Here is a 19,341-nt window from a genome sequence, read left to right on the forward strand (position 1 = left end):
ACATCTCCCCTGCTACTGGCTCACATCACCAGGATTTCAGGCATTGCTTCCTCTGCACAATGCTGCCACCTGAACAAAGACCATGAAATATTATTTGGGAACAGGTTATGGACATATTACTAAATTGAAAATACAACTTTGCCACAGAGCTCTTTGGACAGCTTTCCTCTTCCCTGCTGTTGCCATCACCTTCAAAGGACTTTTTCCTATCAGCTAAGTTGGAATACTCCCAGATTCATCCCCAGATCCCACAATCACCACCCTGATGAAACAAAAGCAGTACAAGCTAAATATTCTCTAATTCCATAGGGCAATTTCACTTTGAAGCAATCCACATTGGGAAGCCTATTTAACTTGCAATTCCTTTTTTTCCCCCTTCAAATGAAGTTGTGATGCCCAATCCAGACATCTTTTCAAGTCACAGAGAATTACAGTCCTGTAAAGGAGCTATTTTGAAAAGTTAAAAATCTCTTTTTGGGGCATTTATATAATTCAGTGTTTTTACAAACTGATTTGTTTGGAGAGACTAAACCAGTATGAAAAACACAACCAACCACCTCAGCATTGTGACTGCTGCACTCAAATTCATTTTCCAATTATTTTTTCTTTGGTCTATGAAGTTAGAAGCATTTCCTCTCAAAGGATTAGGCTGTCAAACCAAGAGGCTACTTAAGGACAATAAAGACTTTTGTCTAGGGTAAGGGACAAGCACTCTTGGGACCATATCAAGTAGAATTTCCTCCTTTACCTTACCAAGTAGATTGGAGAAACACTGGACAAACCTGTTATTAACTGGGCAGCTACACTTGCTTCAACATCTGAAAAACCCCAACCAATAAACATTCAAAATCAGGTCCTCTAGCTCAGGTTGAATTTTGGAAAGCTTGTATGAAACCAGATCAAAATTCATTTATCTTTTGCAGGTGATGGAAAGGGAGCACTCCTGGGTAAATCATGCATTTCTATCACCATAGCTGAGTAAAATGTAAGATGTGATGGTTTAATACCCTTCAGGGCCAGGCCAAACCCCAGAAGTAACAGGTAGAGTCTTATCCTCAAGTTAAAACTAAGCACATATTCTAGATTTCTCCCCTGGGAGCAGAGGCCATGCCCACATGCAGAATTCCTCCCCACATCACATGCCCATGGAAAGGTCCCAGTACAGCCAAAGGCACCAAACCAAGTCCTGCACTGATGCTCTGTCTCAGTGTGTCCAAACTGGAGCTTTCTGCTGCCAGATTTCCCACCAGAATGGGCTAAGAGGGAACATCTTAGAGATTTTCCAGAGCCACTGGGATCAGCTGCATGGGGAAGGGCACAGAAATTCCTTCCCACATTAAGATCTTATCCAAAAAGTGGTGATGGGGCAGAGAAGGCAAGGAGAACGATATGTAACTTTCACTCAGCTAAACACAACCACCTCACCTACAGCCTGTGCAGAAATTCCTGTTTAAGTGACACTATCATTCCTCCAAGATCCACAAAGGAGTGCTTCCTATTGATTTTGAGAGCTGCAGGAATCAAACTCCTACGCTTGTATACCAGCAATAGGAGAAGCTCTGAAAAAACACAGCAGTCTTCCCATATTAGCTACTGATTCCAGCCTGATCTCAATGAAGGGAGCTTTTATGTGGCTGCTCCACTGCCTCAGCCCACATGCTGGATAGAAGCTAAATTAGATGATTCTCTTACAGTTCTGTGGGCAGGGTAAGCAAGGAGGGGTATTCATACTCCTCAGAAATGCAGACAGCAGCAGCTTCATCAGGGAGAAACCTCAAAGCCAGCTAAGGAACAGACACTCAGTCCCTTTGTAGAGCTGGGTGACAGCAGAGCCAGAGCCTCCTGTGTGGCTCTGGGAGCAAACCATCCTGGAGCATTATTCCTGGAAGCCTGATTTATCTCATTACCGTGGAGAGAGGCAACACCCCAGTCAAGAATGACCTGGAGAGAATCAGAATAATAAATCCATTTACTGAATAGAGTCAGCCCAAGGAAGAGAAATAGAAATCCTCTTCCATTCTGCTAATGTTGCATCCATGGCATGCTCTGTAGAAGTTACAAGGTACACTTACTGCCAGCTTGTCAAATCACTAAGAAGTTTCCAGAACATTGTTTAAAATATTTTTTTTTAGTTATGTGGTAGAAAATTATTTGAGCTCTTTACTAGAGTGACAGGTTCTGACTAAAGCCTACACTGGTGATAACAACATCTGGTCCACTAACAACTTAGGTAATTTCATTAAACAGACAGGTTAAATAATTTAACCAAGTCACGCAAAGATTTCTTCTGCATACAGAAGGAAATAAACAGTCCTTAGGATTCTGAAAGCTTATTCTGATGACTGTTTCCACATAAACATGATTCTTATTAGTTTATAAAGAAGTGCTGGACAAATGATTTAAAAACAGTTTCAAGGTCATGGTGAGCAAATGTATGTTTTATTACTAAAGCTATGTATGTTTTATTACTAAAACCCAAATTTACTTGTACCAAGTAAGAACATGATTTAGTCAAAGATTAGATAGAGCTTTTGACCTAAAGAGAACTTATACAAACTCCACAAGACACAGCCACCACATTTGCTAGCAGATAATTCTTGGGACTAGATTGCTGCTTGATACAAAGCAGGGAAGTCCCCATCTAACACTCACCTTCTACACTCCTCTTCAAGGGTTAATTGCTCTGTGCTAGAAAACAAGCTAATCCTTCTCATCTTTGTGTAGTCTGGGCAAAGCCACAACAAATTAATACATTTCTTTCAAGGTCAGACAAAAATCTGGCCTTAAGAAAGCTTTTGGAGTTAAGCTTCTGAGATTGCTATAAGCTAGGTAAGAGGCATTTCCTTAAAAAATGCTAATTCAGTTCAGGATGGGGTGGGGTGGGGGGAATGTATTGGCCTCTGAAAAAAAAAACCAGATGCATGCAGCAACAAGGAAAAATTGAAATCCCACTAGATGATGTTAGACAAAGTAACCTGGCAGACAGAATGTCAACAAAGTGTTATATTTCATTCATCTTTTAGTTAATACAGGAATTGTTTTGTTTACCATCAAAGGAAAAGATCAGATTGCTGCGTCACTGTATGTACCTGACACAGGTCAAAATCAAGAAAAAGAAAGGAAAGGCAGCCCTGGGTGTCCCCTCCTTCCCCCAGATCACCTACACACCAAATGACAGTGCTCACATGCTGTGCTGAAGACACAAGCTGGTGACCAATAAATCTGAATTCAGCTCAGTGATTTCCTGAAGTCTATCATAAAAACAATCCAGAGCCATTTATAATTAGCATAATTAGAATGAAAAAGAACAGTCTTAGAGCAGCCCTTCAAGGGCAAACTCCCTAACCCCTCCTAGGGGCTGGGAAGGGTTTATTCTCCTGTTTACATCTGAGGAGATGTGTAAAAGATGAGAAAGTTTATCCACTCTGAGCTGTACACTGTTGCAACTTGCCCAATTTCCCCATCATCCACAGAGTCAAATTTCCAGACTTCACAGGAAAGCTCATAACATCTAATTGTCTCCTGACTCCCTTCCTGGTCAGATCAGACTTTATGAAACTGCTTTCATGTGTGCCAAGCAAAGACAGTATCTTCCCTGGGAAAAGCCAAAGGCAGCAGCTTGTCACAAACCAGGAGCACTCCTGGGTCACAGGCAGGGAAAGGCACAGCCACGAAGCTCAATATTATTCTATAAATATTTATGAAGAGCAAATAAGTATTAATAAACTGAAAAGGTGAAAGACCAGTGCACTGTCAGTCTAAATCAAGAAAACTGTGCCATTAAGTATTTTCCCAGGCAACATCTGCCACTTGAAGGGTTCAGCACGGGCCAGGCACCACTGCAGGCAGGCAGAGCAGAGGCAGATCCTGTTTTGGGGAGGCTCTAGGTGAAACCTCACTGAGGCAAACAGAGCAGGGCTCAGCACACTGCATGTACTTAGTGTGCATGCTGGGTGCCACTGGGCACACTGTCCTGCTGAGGCACAGCTCTCCTGCACCACAGGAGCTGATGGCCAGCAGAGGTGTGCAGCCACATTTCTCTTCCCAGAGAAAAGCAAAGCACAGTTCTTCCCAAGAATATTTCTGGGTTTCACATTCTCTGAACAGCAGAGAAAGAAAACACAACTCTCATCATTTGCTGTGCTTGTGTTTGTGCAAAAGTAGAATGCAATATAAAGGTTATTTTCACAAAGTCAGGGTGTTTTGTTTCCTTGGCCTATCAGAGTGGGGGTGTGTGTCAGGACTGTTGGGTGACAGTCACAAAATTCAGTCCAGTATATGCAGTTGTGTACAGAGTTAAGTACTTAACAGATTCAGTTTTAGATGTACAGAATAATATAGCATAAAAAATTAATTAATTAGCCTTCTGATATCAGTGGAGTCCTCCTCATCATTCCATGTCACAGCATTGCTAGAGAGGGGCAAGAGCCACAGCCCAGCTGTGACAGCCACCTGCAGGGGACAGAGGAGACACAGCACCCTGTGCTCTCACACTGCAGCACACAGAGCTGAGCCAGCCCTGGCAGCTGCTGGAACCAAGCTCCCCACACCCTCTGACTGACACACAACAGGGCTGAAGAGGCTCTCAGCCCTTTCCTGCTCTTCATTAGCTGCTATTTCTGCTATTTCAAACATTCCTTCTATTTCCAGTGTAAGGGCACCTCACCATCCCCTCTCTTAGGGCTAAAATAGGATTCCCTTTGAAACTTCATACTAATTCCCTCACAGACACTGAGACTAAATATTTACTTTTATGAATCAGTGTTGCTTCAGTGGTATGACTGGTGTCCCTTTTATATAAGGGTAACATCTCCAATTTTCCCACTGCTAACAACAGGTTTAGAATACTTTCCAAAGTATCTCAGGAATCATTTTCCAGGGTAGGAACATGTGATGTGTGCTGTGATCGCTGACCAGCAGAGGGAGATGGGACACTGTTCCCAAACAAAAATCCAAAATCTGGAATCTTTCAAAGGATGCCATGAGAAGACAACCCAGCTCCACTTTTTCTTCTTCCTCCACTGATGATTACTAACTTATATTAAGGGAGGCAAGAAGTGAGCTCCTAAATTGTGTGTTTTAGCTCTAATATTAATAAAAACCTGAATTCAAATCACTGAAGAACTTTTGTAAGGCATCAGGTCTTTTTTTTTTCCTTTTTGTGGGTGTTTTGTGTTTGTTTGTTTTTATATTAGGTGAAACACTGATGTGAGTAGGAAAGAAACAGACCCAGGAAAGACAAATATCCATTTGAGAGGATTCAAGAACACTGAATGTTTCAGAGCTGTGTTTTCAAAGTACAAACTGATACAAAGTCCTGAGGTACTGGACAATAAGTAATTTATGCATTAAAAATTAAAATGCAAGGAACAGTTCAGAAGTTTTATTTGGCCCTTATTGGGCTAATTCTCCACCATGTACTTATTCTGCTATTTCAGACAAATAAAAAATGCTGTTCTATTTTTTGTGCACCAGCCACACCAATCAAACTGAATGACCATAATGTGTTTTGAAGACATGTGTTCATGTGCCCCTTTGAAGAGGGTGGCACATGAACACAAGGTGCCAGGTGAAGAACTAAACAGAAATACTGAACAGAAATATTTAAAAGACCTCCTAACAGGGTAGGCTTGGGAAGCATTCAGATCTACCTTTTTAGTGTAGGTAAATAGTTAAAATAGTCTTAAATAGTTTTGTAAATCCTGCTAAGGTGGAAGAGAGTGCCCATGCTGGAAGAAGACTCCTGCCTCACAGTATTACAACTCTATAAATTAAAAGTAATGCAAGTGGATTAAATGTGATAATGCAAAGTCAAAAAAATGCAGTTCAGAGGGAAAAAGAAAAGCTCCTCACCAGCAATACAAACTCAAGCTCTGGTCCCTATTTATTGTGTACTAGAGTCTGAATGAACAACTCCAGACTTCCCTTCTGCCACCACTGCTTTCAAATACCTGGAGAAGCAGACTGAGGATATGACTCCATGATCACAGACTTTGCTCTCCTCTAGCTGTGACAATCCTCAGGGATGCCAAATAAGACAGGAATTTTGGTGAAGTGCTGGTGGGAGGTTTTCCATCACCACTAAGTTACCTCTTCTCCTTTATGGTGAAAACTCCCAAGGCTCACTCACTCAGTTTCCCCAGGTGTTACTTCACACTGGCTCACCCCCTGGAGAGGAAACTCTCACTTCTGGACATTAATAGCATTCTCTCAGCACAGCTCCAGCAATGAAAACTGGTACCTGGCATGATGTCTTTCATCGAGAGATCTGGAGACTCCAAAAGGAATCAGTGGCCTGCCCCAATGGCCTCAAGATTAACTGGTAAATGGAATAAAGAACAATCATCTCTCCAACTGCACCAATGACCCACGGGAGCCCTGACAGTGCAGGTTGTGGGTCATGCCCACTGCAGATACCAACTCCCAGCACAGAGTGAGGAAAAAATATCTTCTGGAATGAAAAGGAGGCCAACAGTCTTTGAGAAGAGCTGAAAGAGTGACAGTGAACCCCATCATCCTAAATCTGATTTTTCAGGTCAAAGAGGTCTGAATTTTTTACTCAAGAGCTGACAGTCATCTTTCAGGCAGAAGCAAGGAAACACTGCAGGACTTTCCCCCCTGTAAGATGGTGAAAAAGTCAATGTAGATTTTCCACCTTTCAGATCACAGCACTCAACCCAGCACTATATACAATTATCTGATACACAAGATGGTTCTGTGAATGTTTTGGGACTGAGTATCTGTTACATGGCTGCCTCTGACTGTGGAAAACTGACGTCTGAGTAGTACATTCCAGACCAAAATTACTAAATGGGCTTAGTTAAGTCAGAATTTGAGCATCTTTACCAGGAAAAACACACTGAAACAGCAAAAAAAGAAGCAAGCAAAAAAATACCAGTTGCAAAATCCAGGAAACAAAGAAAGCCACAGCTTTCTACCATACTGCAGAACAGATTAGTCTGTTTCTATAGCAGGCAGCTAATGCCTTCTTTTGGCAAACAAACTCTTCAGACAGAGCCAAGAGTCTAGCAGATGATTTACTGATTAAATGCAAAATGAGAAGCTGAAAACAAAAATTTTCTGGAGAATGTAATTATTTGCATAATTAAGCCATCCATTTGAGTCCTAAACTGTCTTATCAGTACAGCAGGAACAGCCTCACAGCACCTGGGTACTCCTTAGCTGTTGCACAAGGATCTTACACCAAATGTCCTTATGAAGATTCAGGTAACCATGAAGAAGCTAATATAAATTTGGGCTCATCTGAAATTTTTTATTTTAGATAAAGCTTTCAACTGCAAACCAGGTTACATCCCCTCTTTCTGTTCCACCAGGATGTCTTCCCCCAACTCCTCCTCTGGCAGAACATGAAAGACACAGTTGAAACAATATAATTTTGTACAGTCAAAGCACAGCACGATGGCAATACTTCTCTTCAAGAGATCAAATTTCATTTAACACTCAGGAAACACTAAAAAAAAAAAAAAATAACTGCAAGCAAAGGCAGACTGAAAGGAGAATACTCACTTGTAGCGTAGTGTCGAAAACAACAAGCTTAGAGCTCGTTGGAACAATGTCATAACACTTGTGTGACCTCATGAATCGCACATAAATGTCACTTTCCGATTCTTCAAGTGCTGCAAGTAAAAACATTGTGTTGTTTTATTTAAGTAACCTTAAAAAAAGAGTAGTAAAAAAACATGCCAAATCAACTGAACACCACCTGTGCAGAAGGACAACCCTAAAGCGAAACTCAAATTTACACCTTCAGATCTGGACAGACAGTTCCAGGTTTGCCTCTGCATTTCAGACTCATCTTTCCTTTCAGATTAAACATAACAAAGACAAAATGCATTGTTCTTCTTTGATGGGAAAGGACCTCCATGCTGAAGAGTTACACTCTTAAAAAAATCTCTTTTTTTTTCCCCCCTCTAACAACAACCTATTGGAACATGCATCTCAACACCATTATATACAGAGGAAGACAGTTTGAAAGTGTTGGGCTTCACTGACTCAAGCTCTTTAAATTAGTATTTCTTGAATTCTTACCACTAGCTGTTTCACTTTTCACATAGCAATTCTCTATTTTCTAAAGAGGCAGCAGGCAAATTCTGTAATTAGCTCCATTCTCTTCAGGCTACACAGAGCATCACAACTCCAACACTTTGTTTATAAAACCAGGATCCACGTGGATGGAATGGTTTTAGTGCTGCATGTCAGTAGCAAGGACATGCAATCCCATCCACACTACCTTAAATTTCCTTTGCATTTTTTCAGGTGCATGCGCATACAACTCCCAGATCTGCTCAGGTACATTAAACTTTTTCTTTTTTAGGCAGTTTGGCTCTCTATTCTTTCCAGCAGCTATCTAGAACTTGATCAAGGATAATCCCTCCATCAGAGATTGTATCCTTTAGACCCTGTAATAATTCCACAGAAACTTGGACATATATTACACTTTTGAAAAGCACAATAAAAAAGACAACAAATTCAAAAAACCCCTTGAAATACCTACTGACCATTAAAGAACTTCATAGTAGGGAGTTAAAAACCCAAAATCCTCATTTGCTAGATTTGCTCAAAATCAGTTATCTTGCTCTGGATAAATTGACATTTCCACCAAATGGCTCAGCACAGCCTTTTTAATCCTAATTTACAGAAGCAAAGCTGGATCTCCCCCGAAAGTGACTGCTCTAGGATCCAGCAGCTTCTACACACTGATCAAGTCCTTCATTTCCTACTCCCATTACTCTTAAAATAAATAAATAAATAAATAAATAAATAATCAATAAGTCTGGTCTTTAGAAAGTGATGGTTGCTTCTGTAATCCTAAGTGCAGTCCCAAGAGCCCTCATTTCCTTCAATCTCAAGTTTGCAAACAATTACGATACTACAGGTAAAAACAAGCTTAGGAACACCTCAAATTCCACCAGAACAATGGAATCACCATCCCTGGACATGTTCAAAAATTGTGTGGATGTGGCACTTGGGGACATGGGATGGTGAACACAGTGCTAACAGTTGGACTTGATGATCTTAAGAAGTTTTTTCCAACCTAAATGATTCAATGATTCTATAAACCACAAAACAACCAGCTGAAAAAAAATGAACACTCTCAGAGCACATCATGGCTCCACAGAGTCTTGCCAACTCACTAACAATTTTTAAATGTATCAGGATAAGCACAGTAACTGTGAGCCAGAACAACTCCATCAGGGGAGGCTGCTCATGGCAGCCACAAGCAGGAACTCTTACCAGCATAGTGAAGGTGTGCCCATAAACCCTCCTCTCACTTACCACACATTCCCACCCTCCAAACACAACTTCAACTGGACCTCAACAATCCTCACCCAGACACAAAGGAATGATTAAATGTTATCTCACCTTGTGCTGCCTTCCAGCTCAAGGGAGACACCACAAAGTGACTGCCTCCCTTTAATTTTAACTGGAAAGTTACAATTAAAAATATTCAGAAGCATGAGATAGCCATCTGTGAGCACTGTTAACACCCCTGTAAATAGCCAGGAAACTCTAGCAGGATCTGGACAAGGACCAAATTGTCCAGCTGGAACTGAGGTTTATTTCTACAGAAGATCCTTATACCATAAGTAAGTACAAGGCACCATTCTATTAGCTACTAACTAAACAAGCAAAACATCAGCAGCACTGATTTAACTCTCATGTCCTACACAACTCCATCAAGTGCTTGTTGGAAAGGATATTTAAGACCTTCTAACACCTTCAGCTACCTGGGAATACTCAGCAGCTGCCACAGGCCAATTCTCTGCACAGGTACTGTGGTTTATGGATATATTATGTACATACACAGCTGTTCAGTGGAGAGAAAGGTCTCCCAAACCTAAGGCTCAGCACATCTCAGGGATGCACTCACACCCATTTTCCCGCACAGGGCATAATCCTCTTTACAGTTCTTCTCCCCTTCCAGTGTTTTGGGTTGTATCCAAGCACCACTGTGCTGCAAATAGAACTGATCAAATTAGAACACCCTCATCTCAATGAGGATATTTCTACTTTATTACCTGCTTAGTTTCTTGTTCCAGTCTTATTTTTTTTCCCAGTAACTGCCCATTCATTCTGAAGCCTCTGCAGCACCTGCCAAGCAGTACTTCCTTTGGATGGACACAGACAGATCCCTCCTGGCCTGACTTACAGCCTCCTCAGTCTCTGCCCATCATCTCCGATCTGCACCTGAGATCATCTGCCCAGCATGCAGGAGATGTGAGCACAGAACTGCCTCCAGCCAAACCTCAGCTCATCATCTGCAAATCAGCTGGCTCACAGAGCAGATTCCCAGCAGGAGGCATCTGAATCTAGAGCAGGATCAGGGAGGAGAGGAATCCACTAAGAAGTAGCTGAATGTGTATTTCTGTGGGGGTGCACACTCATGCAAGCTGATCTCCTGAAGATTCATCTAGGAGTTATTTTGCAAGTGGACATTGGCCATGTGCACCCCTCTCCACAAGGTGAAGGCAAAAACATCCAAATTCCCAGTGCTGCTTTTTGTGATTTTTAATAGAAAAGAAAGAGAAGTCACCTGGAAGGTTACAAATAAACCCTGTCAGACAGCTGAAGTTGAGCACCTTGTCATACAGGCTTTTACTGCGTAAATTCTGTGCACTGGCATTTTATTTGCTCCTACTGTTAGAGATCCTTTAAAGAGTAGAAAATCAATCTATTTGTATTTTTGCCACTCTGCTCCTCAGTCTTATTCACCAAAATGATTTTTACTTTCTCCCTTTCTCCCACCCTCCACTAAAAAATGAGACATGCTTTTGTTTTTTATTTCAGCCAGTAGATGTTATTTACAAGAGCATCATAGCTCTTTTTTTTTTTTTTTTTTCTGGACAGATTAATTATTCATCAATACTGACTCAGATTGCAGTGGGACTCAGTACAAAGCATAATTCTCTATTCAGAGAGCTCTAAGGTAGAACTACCATCTGAACACTCATGAATGACACAGAAACTTCCACAGCATTGCTGAAGCCATTTCCTCAGATCTACTGAACAGATCCTTCAGTTCCACTCATGCCTTTGCCATCATGCAGAGTGCTTTCCTCTCAGAATTTCAAGTCCTTCAAAAGTAGAAAAAACAAGAGGAAAAAACAAAACCAAAAAAGTCCTGCAGATGGAGAGTAGGAATATCATGTCAACATTAATGGAAAGCCTCCAAATACTGCAACATAAAAACCTAGAGGAAGTTACTCAGAAGTGTCTATTGCAAGTCAGAGGCTGCATTTCTGGGCTGTGTTCCTGCTGGGATGGCCCAACAAAATCCTGGACCAAAAGTGCTTCCTGATCTCAACAACACAGCATCAGGACCTCTCCTTCTGTATTTTATGTTTCAGCTGTGTTATGCTCCTGGTATCCAGTCATATTTCAAGTTCACTCATTGGTTCCAGTATTTGACAGAAAGACACTGGTTCCAAAGAGGCTGGGTTCTCTCACCTTCTTAAAAGTGCTAATTTCACCACAGCCATGCCACAGCAGCTCTCCATAACCCTGTCCTCATGGTTAGATTGAGGGCTGGGACCTCTGGCAACTCTTAATCATTTGAAGAACTCAAACTTATGAACCTAAACCTTCTTATTAACCTGAACAATGTTAGTATAACTGAGTTCTCAAAGTTTCATATGAAATTAATGGCCAAATTTTAAAGGCCCTTTAAAAAGTAAGGAAAATACAGCAGAGAGCAGTATGTAAAATATACACTAAGCTAACTGCCTAGCCTGGTGAACAGCTTGGAGGGAGACAGAAACCACAAATATACACAGTAATTGCACCATTCTGCCTGATTTTTTAATAAGAATCAGTATGGAAACCATACAACTCAAAAAGCTTAAGAATTCTCTTAGAGCAGCAGGAGCTGAGCTAAGCACTCCCAGCACTACTTTTCACCTTGACTACTACTGGCATAATCATCTCCCCTCAGACAGGTCCAATAGGTAAAAGGAAATGGGGAAGTAGAAATGGAGTTTTGTGATGTTCTCACATGTACTAAGCAGCCTAGTTAGGGGAAAACATTTTATTTTCTATTACTGCACACATACATAGCTGCATCTCAGGGCACTACAAGCCATACTTCTATTTTTAAGTTGCATTATATGCAGAATATCACATTTCAGATGCCAGAGAATGAAAATATTAAAGACCAAAGATTTTTTCATCGCAGTGTTTACTATGGAACTGATCCAACAGCAATACATTAAATCAAATTTATTAGTGTAATTATGCTGATAAACTTTATTGGAAGGTGTTATGCCAGAGTACTCTATACTATTCTTACATGTATATATAAACACACACACATATTTATGGATCTCCTGCCCCTTCCTTACACTAGAAGCTACCCAGGACAATGACAGCAAAGATCAGCTTAGCTGTGCCAAGTGCTGCCAGAAGACACCAGGGTGAGCAATCACTTCAATAAGCCAGGACAAGTTACCCTCTCTCCCTCCTGTTACAGATAACCCTTGGCAGAGAATACAACAGGTAAAAGACATCATTAACCTTGTAAATTGTTCTTCTGACTGTGGTGTTATCTGAAAGCTGTCACCAAAACTGGCTTTAAAGTTTCTGATAACTCCTGGTCTGAATTTACTGAAGGAGTTCCTTAATATCCTTGAAAACCTCCCACACAGCTTTCACAGTGCTGGAGATTGTAGGAGTTCCAGCATAAGTCACTAACATAACACAGATCTGGAAAAGAACATCCACAATGGATACAGTTCATCCACTCCAAGAGCAACAGTGACACCACTCAGAAGGAACCATAAACTATTCCTGACCACCAGGCCCTGGAACACAGCTTTTAAGGGAAACAGAGGCATCTGAATGAAGCAGGGTCTCAAGAATAATGTTCTGGGGATCAAATGTCCAGGTAGGATTTGATCAGCATTCCTCTGCAAAGGGACAAGGGGAAAACAGATTCATCCAGTAATTGCTGTGTACAGGATGTTGCTGTGATCACGAGCAAGAGCTTTACTCCAGCCTACCTTCTGCAAGAGAAATATTTAGCAGGTTTTTAGCTAGGTTTGAATGCTTCACAAATTAAAATGTACAGGGTATATCCAGTGAAAAGCTTGGGACCAAGGGGCTGGCAGAGAAGTGCAAGAAACTGCAATTTTGTACAGAAGAACACAGTAAGGGGGCATGACTGCTCAGTCTGCTGAGCTGTCTGCTAAAGAGCCAAGAACACTGGAAACAGTGGACAAGAAACCAGACACCAGAAGCTGAATCAATGTCAGACTTGGTAGGAAGAGAATACTAACATAGTTTAAGAAGGGCAAGCACGGGAGAAAAGAAGCACTGTTGTGCTATATCATCTGATTTCTGTTTATTCATGAGGAAACTTATCTCAGAACAAGAAAAAAAACATCACCAAAATAACCACCCATGTAATCAACCGCAGGGTAAGAGTAAGTGGTAAAAAAAGAAAGAGAGAAAGAGCAGGAAGAGATGGTCACAAGAATGCTTATTCTATGTGGCAGGAGATAAATCACAGAACATCCCTGGAAGGGACCCACAAGGATCAGAGTCCAGCTCTTGCCTCTACACAGGACAGCCCCAAAAGTTTCAGAACATGCTTGACAAAACTTTGTCACAGAGATGGCAGCCAAGACTAGCAATGTACTACTTCCAGTTATACAGGGGAAAAAACCAAACAGGTTTACAGTCCAATATAAAGGAAATAATATGATGGCAGTGATAGGAGTTGACAACTCCATCACAAGCTGAAAGGCTTTTGAATGCAAGGAACAAGGAGAAAGGATGTAGAGACAGAACCAAGACTTTATTTTTCTGAGAACTGCAAAGAGTTTTAAAATATTCTGGGAGACCACACATTGAAGTTACACAGTAGCATTATTCATGCAGCCACGGGCTATAGGGCATGGATGATGCAGACTGAACATTTCCCACCCTCATCTAAAGGAATGCCTGAGCTGGCAGATAAAGATTACAGCAAGTTTACAGATGTAAGAAACTCTGATACAATGAAGTGATAGGAAATGTATCTGGAGATCAGTATCAGGAGCTTCTTCAGTGTTCCAAGATGAATTCAGCTATATATTACAGCATGGATATATGATGTGACAGAGGAAAAGTACTTCAAAAAGAAGTGTGAGCACACAGGAACTAAATAGAGTATGTGAGCTCTGCCTTGTGAAAAGCACCTCATCCAGCAAATAGGAAGAGGGTCCAGAGGCACAGAAAATAAGAGAGGAGAACAGGTACATGAACAGATAAATAACAGTGAATAGAGAAGTAAATATGCTGTCTTGTTACTCAGGTCTTCAAAGGATAATCCCTCTAATAACAGTAACAAGCTAAAAGAAACCAGAACACATCTTCAAGAACTATACTCAGAATTGCTTAAGACACTTTCAAACATAACCTCCACTATTGTGTGCACCTACCTTTATTTATTTTTTTTTTGCACACATTTTAGTGTGTTTGCTGAATTCTAGGGTCAGTGCAACTGCTCAGTCCCTTTGGATCAGCAAGGTAATTGAGATGTTTTCTGCCCTTGTCACAAGGAGTTGCTTCATGCAGAGACAGCAGGTTATTACATGTGTAAACAGGAGTCAGCCTAGCTAAAAGCAACCATTCCTGAACTCTGCAAGTTCATGAAGGAGAAGATAAACTACTGGTCTGCAGGTAAGCCAAACAAATTCAAACCCAGTCAGAATTCTCAGGAGTGTATTGAAGCAAGTTATTAAAACCAGTGTATCTCTAAGCACCTACAAAGGCAGCTCATCGAAACTAAAGAAAAAAGTCAATACAGCTGTATCAGGAACAGTTCAGATTAATCAGCTTTTACCCAAAAGAAAATGATCAACTGGATGAAAAAGAAGGAAAACACAAAATATAAATAACAGCAAAAAGATCACAGTATGCTTGAGACACTAATTTTAAAGCAAGCATGGATATCACTGCATGAGAAGACAGAGTAGAGCCACCCCATGGCAGCTGCCTAACAAGCAATCCCAGCTGCAGCAAAACTAGAAATATACTTTTTGTTCAGTGGCTTTGCAAGACTGGATGACAGCTGTATGTTCTTAACCAGACATGGACTCCAGGTCAAACTCTTCCCCAAGCTGGAACATTTGCAAGGCCCACCTCATGCAAATCAGGTAGTGCAGAATGGCATGCAAGCTCATACTGCAGGACTTCACATTTCTACAACTCACTCTGGAAGTGTTTTTACCAGGAGTTTGATACTTCCCATTACAGCAGAGTATCAGGGGATTAAGACTTCATTTTATTCAACATTCTCTTTAGTGATCTTCAAAACAGGAACAGAGCACACTTTAAAGAGCTTGCAGTAAGAGTTTGAAATGGTTGCAAAACTTAAAACTTCACAGCATCTTCAAACTGAATTTAGAAGTAAACTGGAGATAATACAATTTTTCAGGAAATACCAAAATCTGAAAGAAACACTCAATTGGAAGAGTGCAAATTATGGAGTAACTAAACACCACCACTACTGAGAGAGAAGTACCTTGTTATTAACTTAATTTGCTACAGTAGAAATAAAGAAGAAAAGGCAGTTTGCTTAAACAAAACAATAGGCAAACAAAACAAACAAAAAAAAAAATCACCACAGGTGCTGGAGAGCTATGAATGCATTCCACAAGCTGGTTAGACAGAACAAAGCAACCTTAGGACACTGCACAACCTCATTCCTTAAAGGTCCTAAACAGGGAAAGAGACAAGCGTCTCTAAAAGCACATCCGGCTTAGAACAAAACAGTTATTAGTCCTTGACAATACTTCAAAAGATCCACTTTTCTGGTTTTGAGGTTTAGATATCTCAAATGTCTTCAAATTCCAGCAGTACCTAAGACTTGTAAGAGAAAACTGATACAAAGAGTTGTTTGAAACAATGAGAGATTTGGATTGTGTTGCAGTCTTACATGCACAGCACGCTTCAAAATCCTGCCCTGAATTTTGTTCCTCTTTATTTGTGTTAGTTAGTTAAGTCCTGGTAACTGGGCTAAGTTAACACTTCTGTTTTACTGTAGCTCTCCACTGGCAGTGTGGATAAGCAAATTATTATTATGAGATTTGAGACAGACAAAAAAAAGTGATGGGCGGCATAAGAAACTCCACATTCCTGAGCTAATCATAGAAACTCTGAAGTTCCTTGTCCAGGCAGGCAGAGAAACTTATTTGTGTACAAGCAAGAGCTGCCTTGTTTAGGACCTAACTGGTAAACAGCACCATAAACCCAACTGAATCCTTTTGAAAAATACCTTTGAAACAGCTCTGTATCTCTTAAATCAACTGTTGGTCAAAGGTCTGTACTTTGAGAAAAGCATCACTGTGGTTTTGTGAATAAAGGTAGCAACTTCAGCCTGCAACCTTAATGCTTCTAGGATTTTCACCACAACAAAGAATAAGCTGACCTGAAGAATTTTCTAAACCGTGTTCAAGATTTTCCCTTGACAACAGGCACTACCATTTTTCCCTAAGCATCCCAAACAAAGATCTAAATTAAGATGTCGCCTGTCTGGAATGTGGGCCTGCTCTTCAAGACTGCAAGACACGAAAGGCAAGAAACTAAAAGTGGTATTAAACTTCTGAATATTAATATCAGCAACCACTCTGTGCAGAGCTGCATTCAAGGGAACTTTAAGGGATGTGATTAATAAGAGAATAAACCAGCCTGTATCTCTGCTGCAAGATTAGTAAACAATTTGAATTTTTGCTGTATCTTTAAAACAAGCCCAAGTCCTACTAGATACACACTTTGCACAAACTTTTAGAAAAGAAATAGTCATTTAAGTATTCCAGGACTTAGTTTAATATCAAACCTAAACATGCAGCTTAACCAAAGCATCAATCACATAACAAGCATTTTCAAAATGAGCACACAGCATCTTCACAAGCTGCAGCCATATCCCTACAGAACAGGGCAAATATTTAATCTGGAGGCAATCTTCCCTTGAAGACTAAACTCAATGGATTAATGCTTTAAGGGAGAAATACTTTTTTAAGACTTCAGCCATAAGGACTTTGGACTGTGCTTGCTGGAGAAACAGTTTTGTGAGGTCTAATAAATTGTGGGTCCCAAATCCTGAATAATTACTTACAACATCTAAAGCTGAAGATTTTAACAATTAGGTATTTACATTTTCATTTCTCTCTAATTTGCCCTTGCACATTTCTTCTCCTTCCCTCCCTATGCATGCCAACACCTTCTAAACAGCTATTACTGGCATTTCTTATAAAAATTTATGAATCTGTATGCACACTTTAATAGGCTTTTGAGTGTTCTGTTCCAATATACCACTTAGGAGATTTACCTACAGCAGGTGTAGCTTGAAGCTACACAGAAAAAGAACCAACAGCTCTGTAACTCAAGCAGGTGATCTCCAACACACCTTCAATGTGCTCAGAAACAGTTTCCTGGAACCCATTTTACAGGTATTATTGATTTTTTTCTGTATACCACAGATAAACTGCAGCCCTTCCCAAAGCTGACCTTCCTCTGAGCTGACCTGATGTCTATACAGAGTAACACTGGAGTTTTTGAGGTGTTCTTTTTGCCTGATTTTTTTTCAGGAACTGACTCAAAATTATACTAGAGAAATCCAAGCAAGACTGTGACAGGAGAAATCCATGCAACTGATTGTGCAGAGCAGAGCATTCACCTTCTGCACTCTGGCATCCAGAGACTTCTATAAAGGCAGCCACACAATCACCCTCCATCCTGAACTGAGCCAAAGCACTAAATCTATCCTACAACCCATCCTACAGTACCTGTGCTGGAAGTTAAAATACTCTTTCAAAGCTCTTATAGGAAGAGTTTATATCCATTTGTTCTTGTGCCAATGTTGTTCTTAATTTAATTTCCCTCCCCAGTGTTTACCTCCTTCCCATCCCTTCTAGGGTATTTTCATACATACAGTGTTATCACATTCCTTTTTGGTTTTCCTTTTACTGAGTTAAATGAGTAAAGCCTGATAGTTTCCTCATAAATGGCCTTTTTCTATGCCCATCCCAGTTTGCTCCCTTCTCCAGCAGCTCAGACATCTCCTTTCTCTCTGTCTTTACATCAGCAGAAATTCAAAAGAAGTAGCAGAAAAGAATGCCATAGTGTAAGGGACTGGTAGGAAAAAAATCCCTTTTTGAGTCTGTTTCTTTAAGTGCCCAGTGTCAGAATTAAATACACTGTCACAATATAAAGAGAAAAGCAAAATAATACAATAATATTGTAAAAAAACCCAGCCAATCAACAATACCAACACAACTTAAAAGCACCCTAAAAAAGAAAATCACATCACAAGTAAAACAAGTGGTCTATAGCACAGGAAAATTGCTTTTAGACAAAATGTAGGAGTATCATTAACCTCTGCCAGAGTCAAAATTGGTAAAATCACCCAACTGGTTCACTGAAACTGTAAAATCCATAAAAAAATCAGCAGAGGAGGAAAGAACCTAAAACTGAGTTAGTTGTATTCAAACAGTATTCAGAAGTTACCTTAAAGACATCCACAACATACTCAAAAACCTTTTAGATGTGGTCCACCCTTAGAAGGACAAGGTAATTTAAAGTTCCCAAAGCTCCATCTAGGTGCCAAGCTGGATGCCTAAAAGACAAATTCAACTTTGCCCTAACATAGTTAGGCTTGTGTTAAACTGCTTTGGCTTTATGTTAGTCCCAGCCACTAGTACAACCCTTCCACTTAAGGATTTTCCCCATAATTGTCAGATTTTCCATCTGTCAGTCTTCTGTACCCATGGAAGAGCTACAGGAAAGCCCACCTCAGCAGGGACCCAAGGCAAACAGTCTCTGCATGGAGAGGAACAATTTGTTTCAAGATACAAGAACTGCTCCAAAAAACAATGCCATCAGCTCCTGTACTTACTCTGGAAATGCTGCATTTCCTCATGTTTCACACTTAACTACTTCCCCAAACCAATGCAATGCTAATACAGTTGTACATTCTAGAAACTACAAATATTCAAATCAACACAGTTCCTGCAGACAGATCATTGCTACCCAAAGACCAAGCTCCTAAACAGAGAGCAGAACTGGTGTCAGTGTCATGAGCTGAGGCTCCAAATACTGTGATCATGCACCCTCAAGTTATCAAAACCACAGTGCACTTCACAAAAAGTCCTGTCTGACAGAACATCCACATCTGCTGCAGATGATTAATGAGCAGAAATATTTAAGATTGTTTAGCAACAGTTAGATTGAGCCAACCGATGCAAATATTCTGCTGCCATTCCTGTCACACTGGCAATCCTTCAGTTCAAACCAAGTCACCTCCATGCAGAACTCAGCCATGCCCCAAGGCAGGAGGTTTTC

At 40.6% G+C, this 19,341-nt stretch overlaps 1 protein-coding gene across 7 annotated transcripts in view; it reads right to left on the reverse strand.

The window, feature by feature from the left end:
* The window catches only part of PRKAG2 (protein kinase AMP-activated non-catalytic subunit gamma 2), a 214,294-nt gene that overhangs the window by 21,551 nt on the left and 173,402 nt on the right, over positions 1-19,341 (reverse strand). For all 7 annotated transcript variants that reach the window (XM_059839248.1, XM_059839266.1, XM_059839257.1 and 4 more), the window contains one exon: positions 7,528-7,637. In XM_059839248.1, coding sequence (XP_059695231.1) covers positions 7,528-7,637 — 110 coding nt within the window. The remainder of the gene's footprint in view (positions 1-7,527; positions 7,638-19,341) is intronic.

The sequence above is a fragment of the Haemorhous mexicanus genome, chromosome 1 (assembly GCF_027477595.1).
Source record: "Haemorhous mexicanus isolate bHaeMex1 chromosome 1, bHaeMex1.pri, whole genome shotgun sequence".
Lineage (NCBI taxonomy): Eukaryota > Metazoa > Chordata > Aves > Passeriformes > Fringillidae > Haemorhous > Haemorhous mexicanus.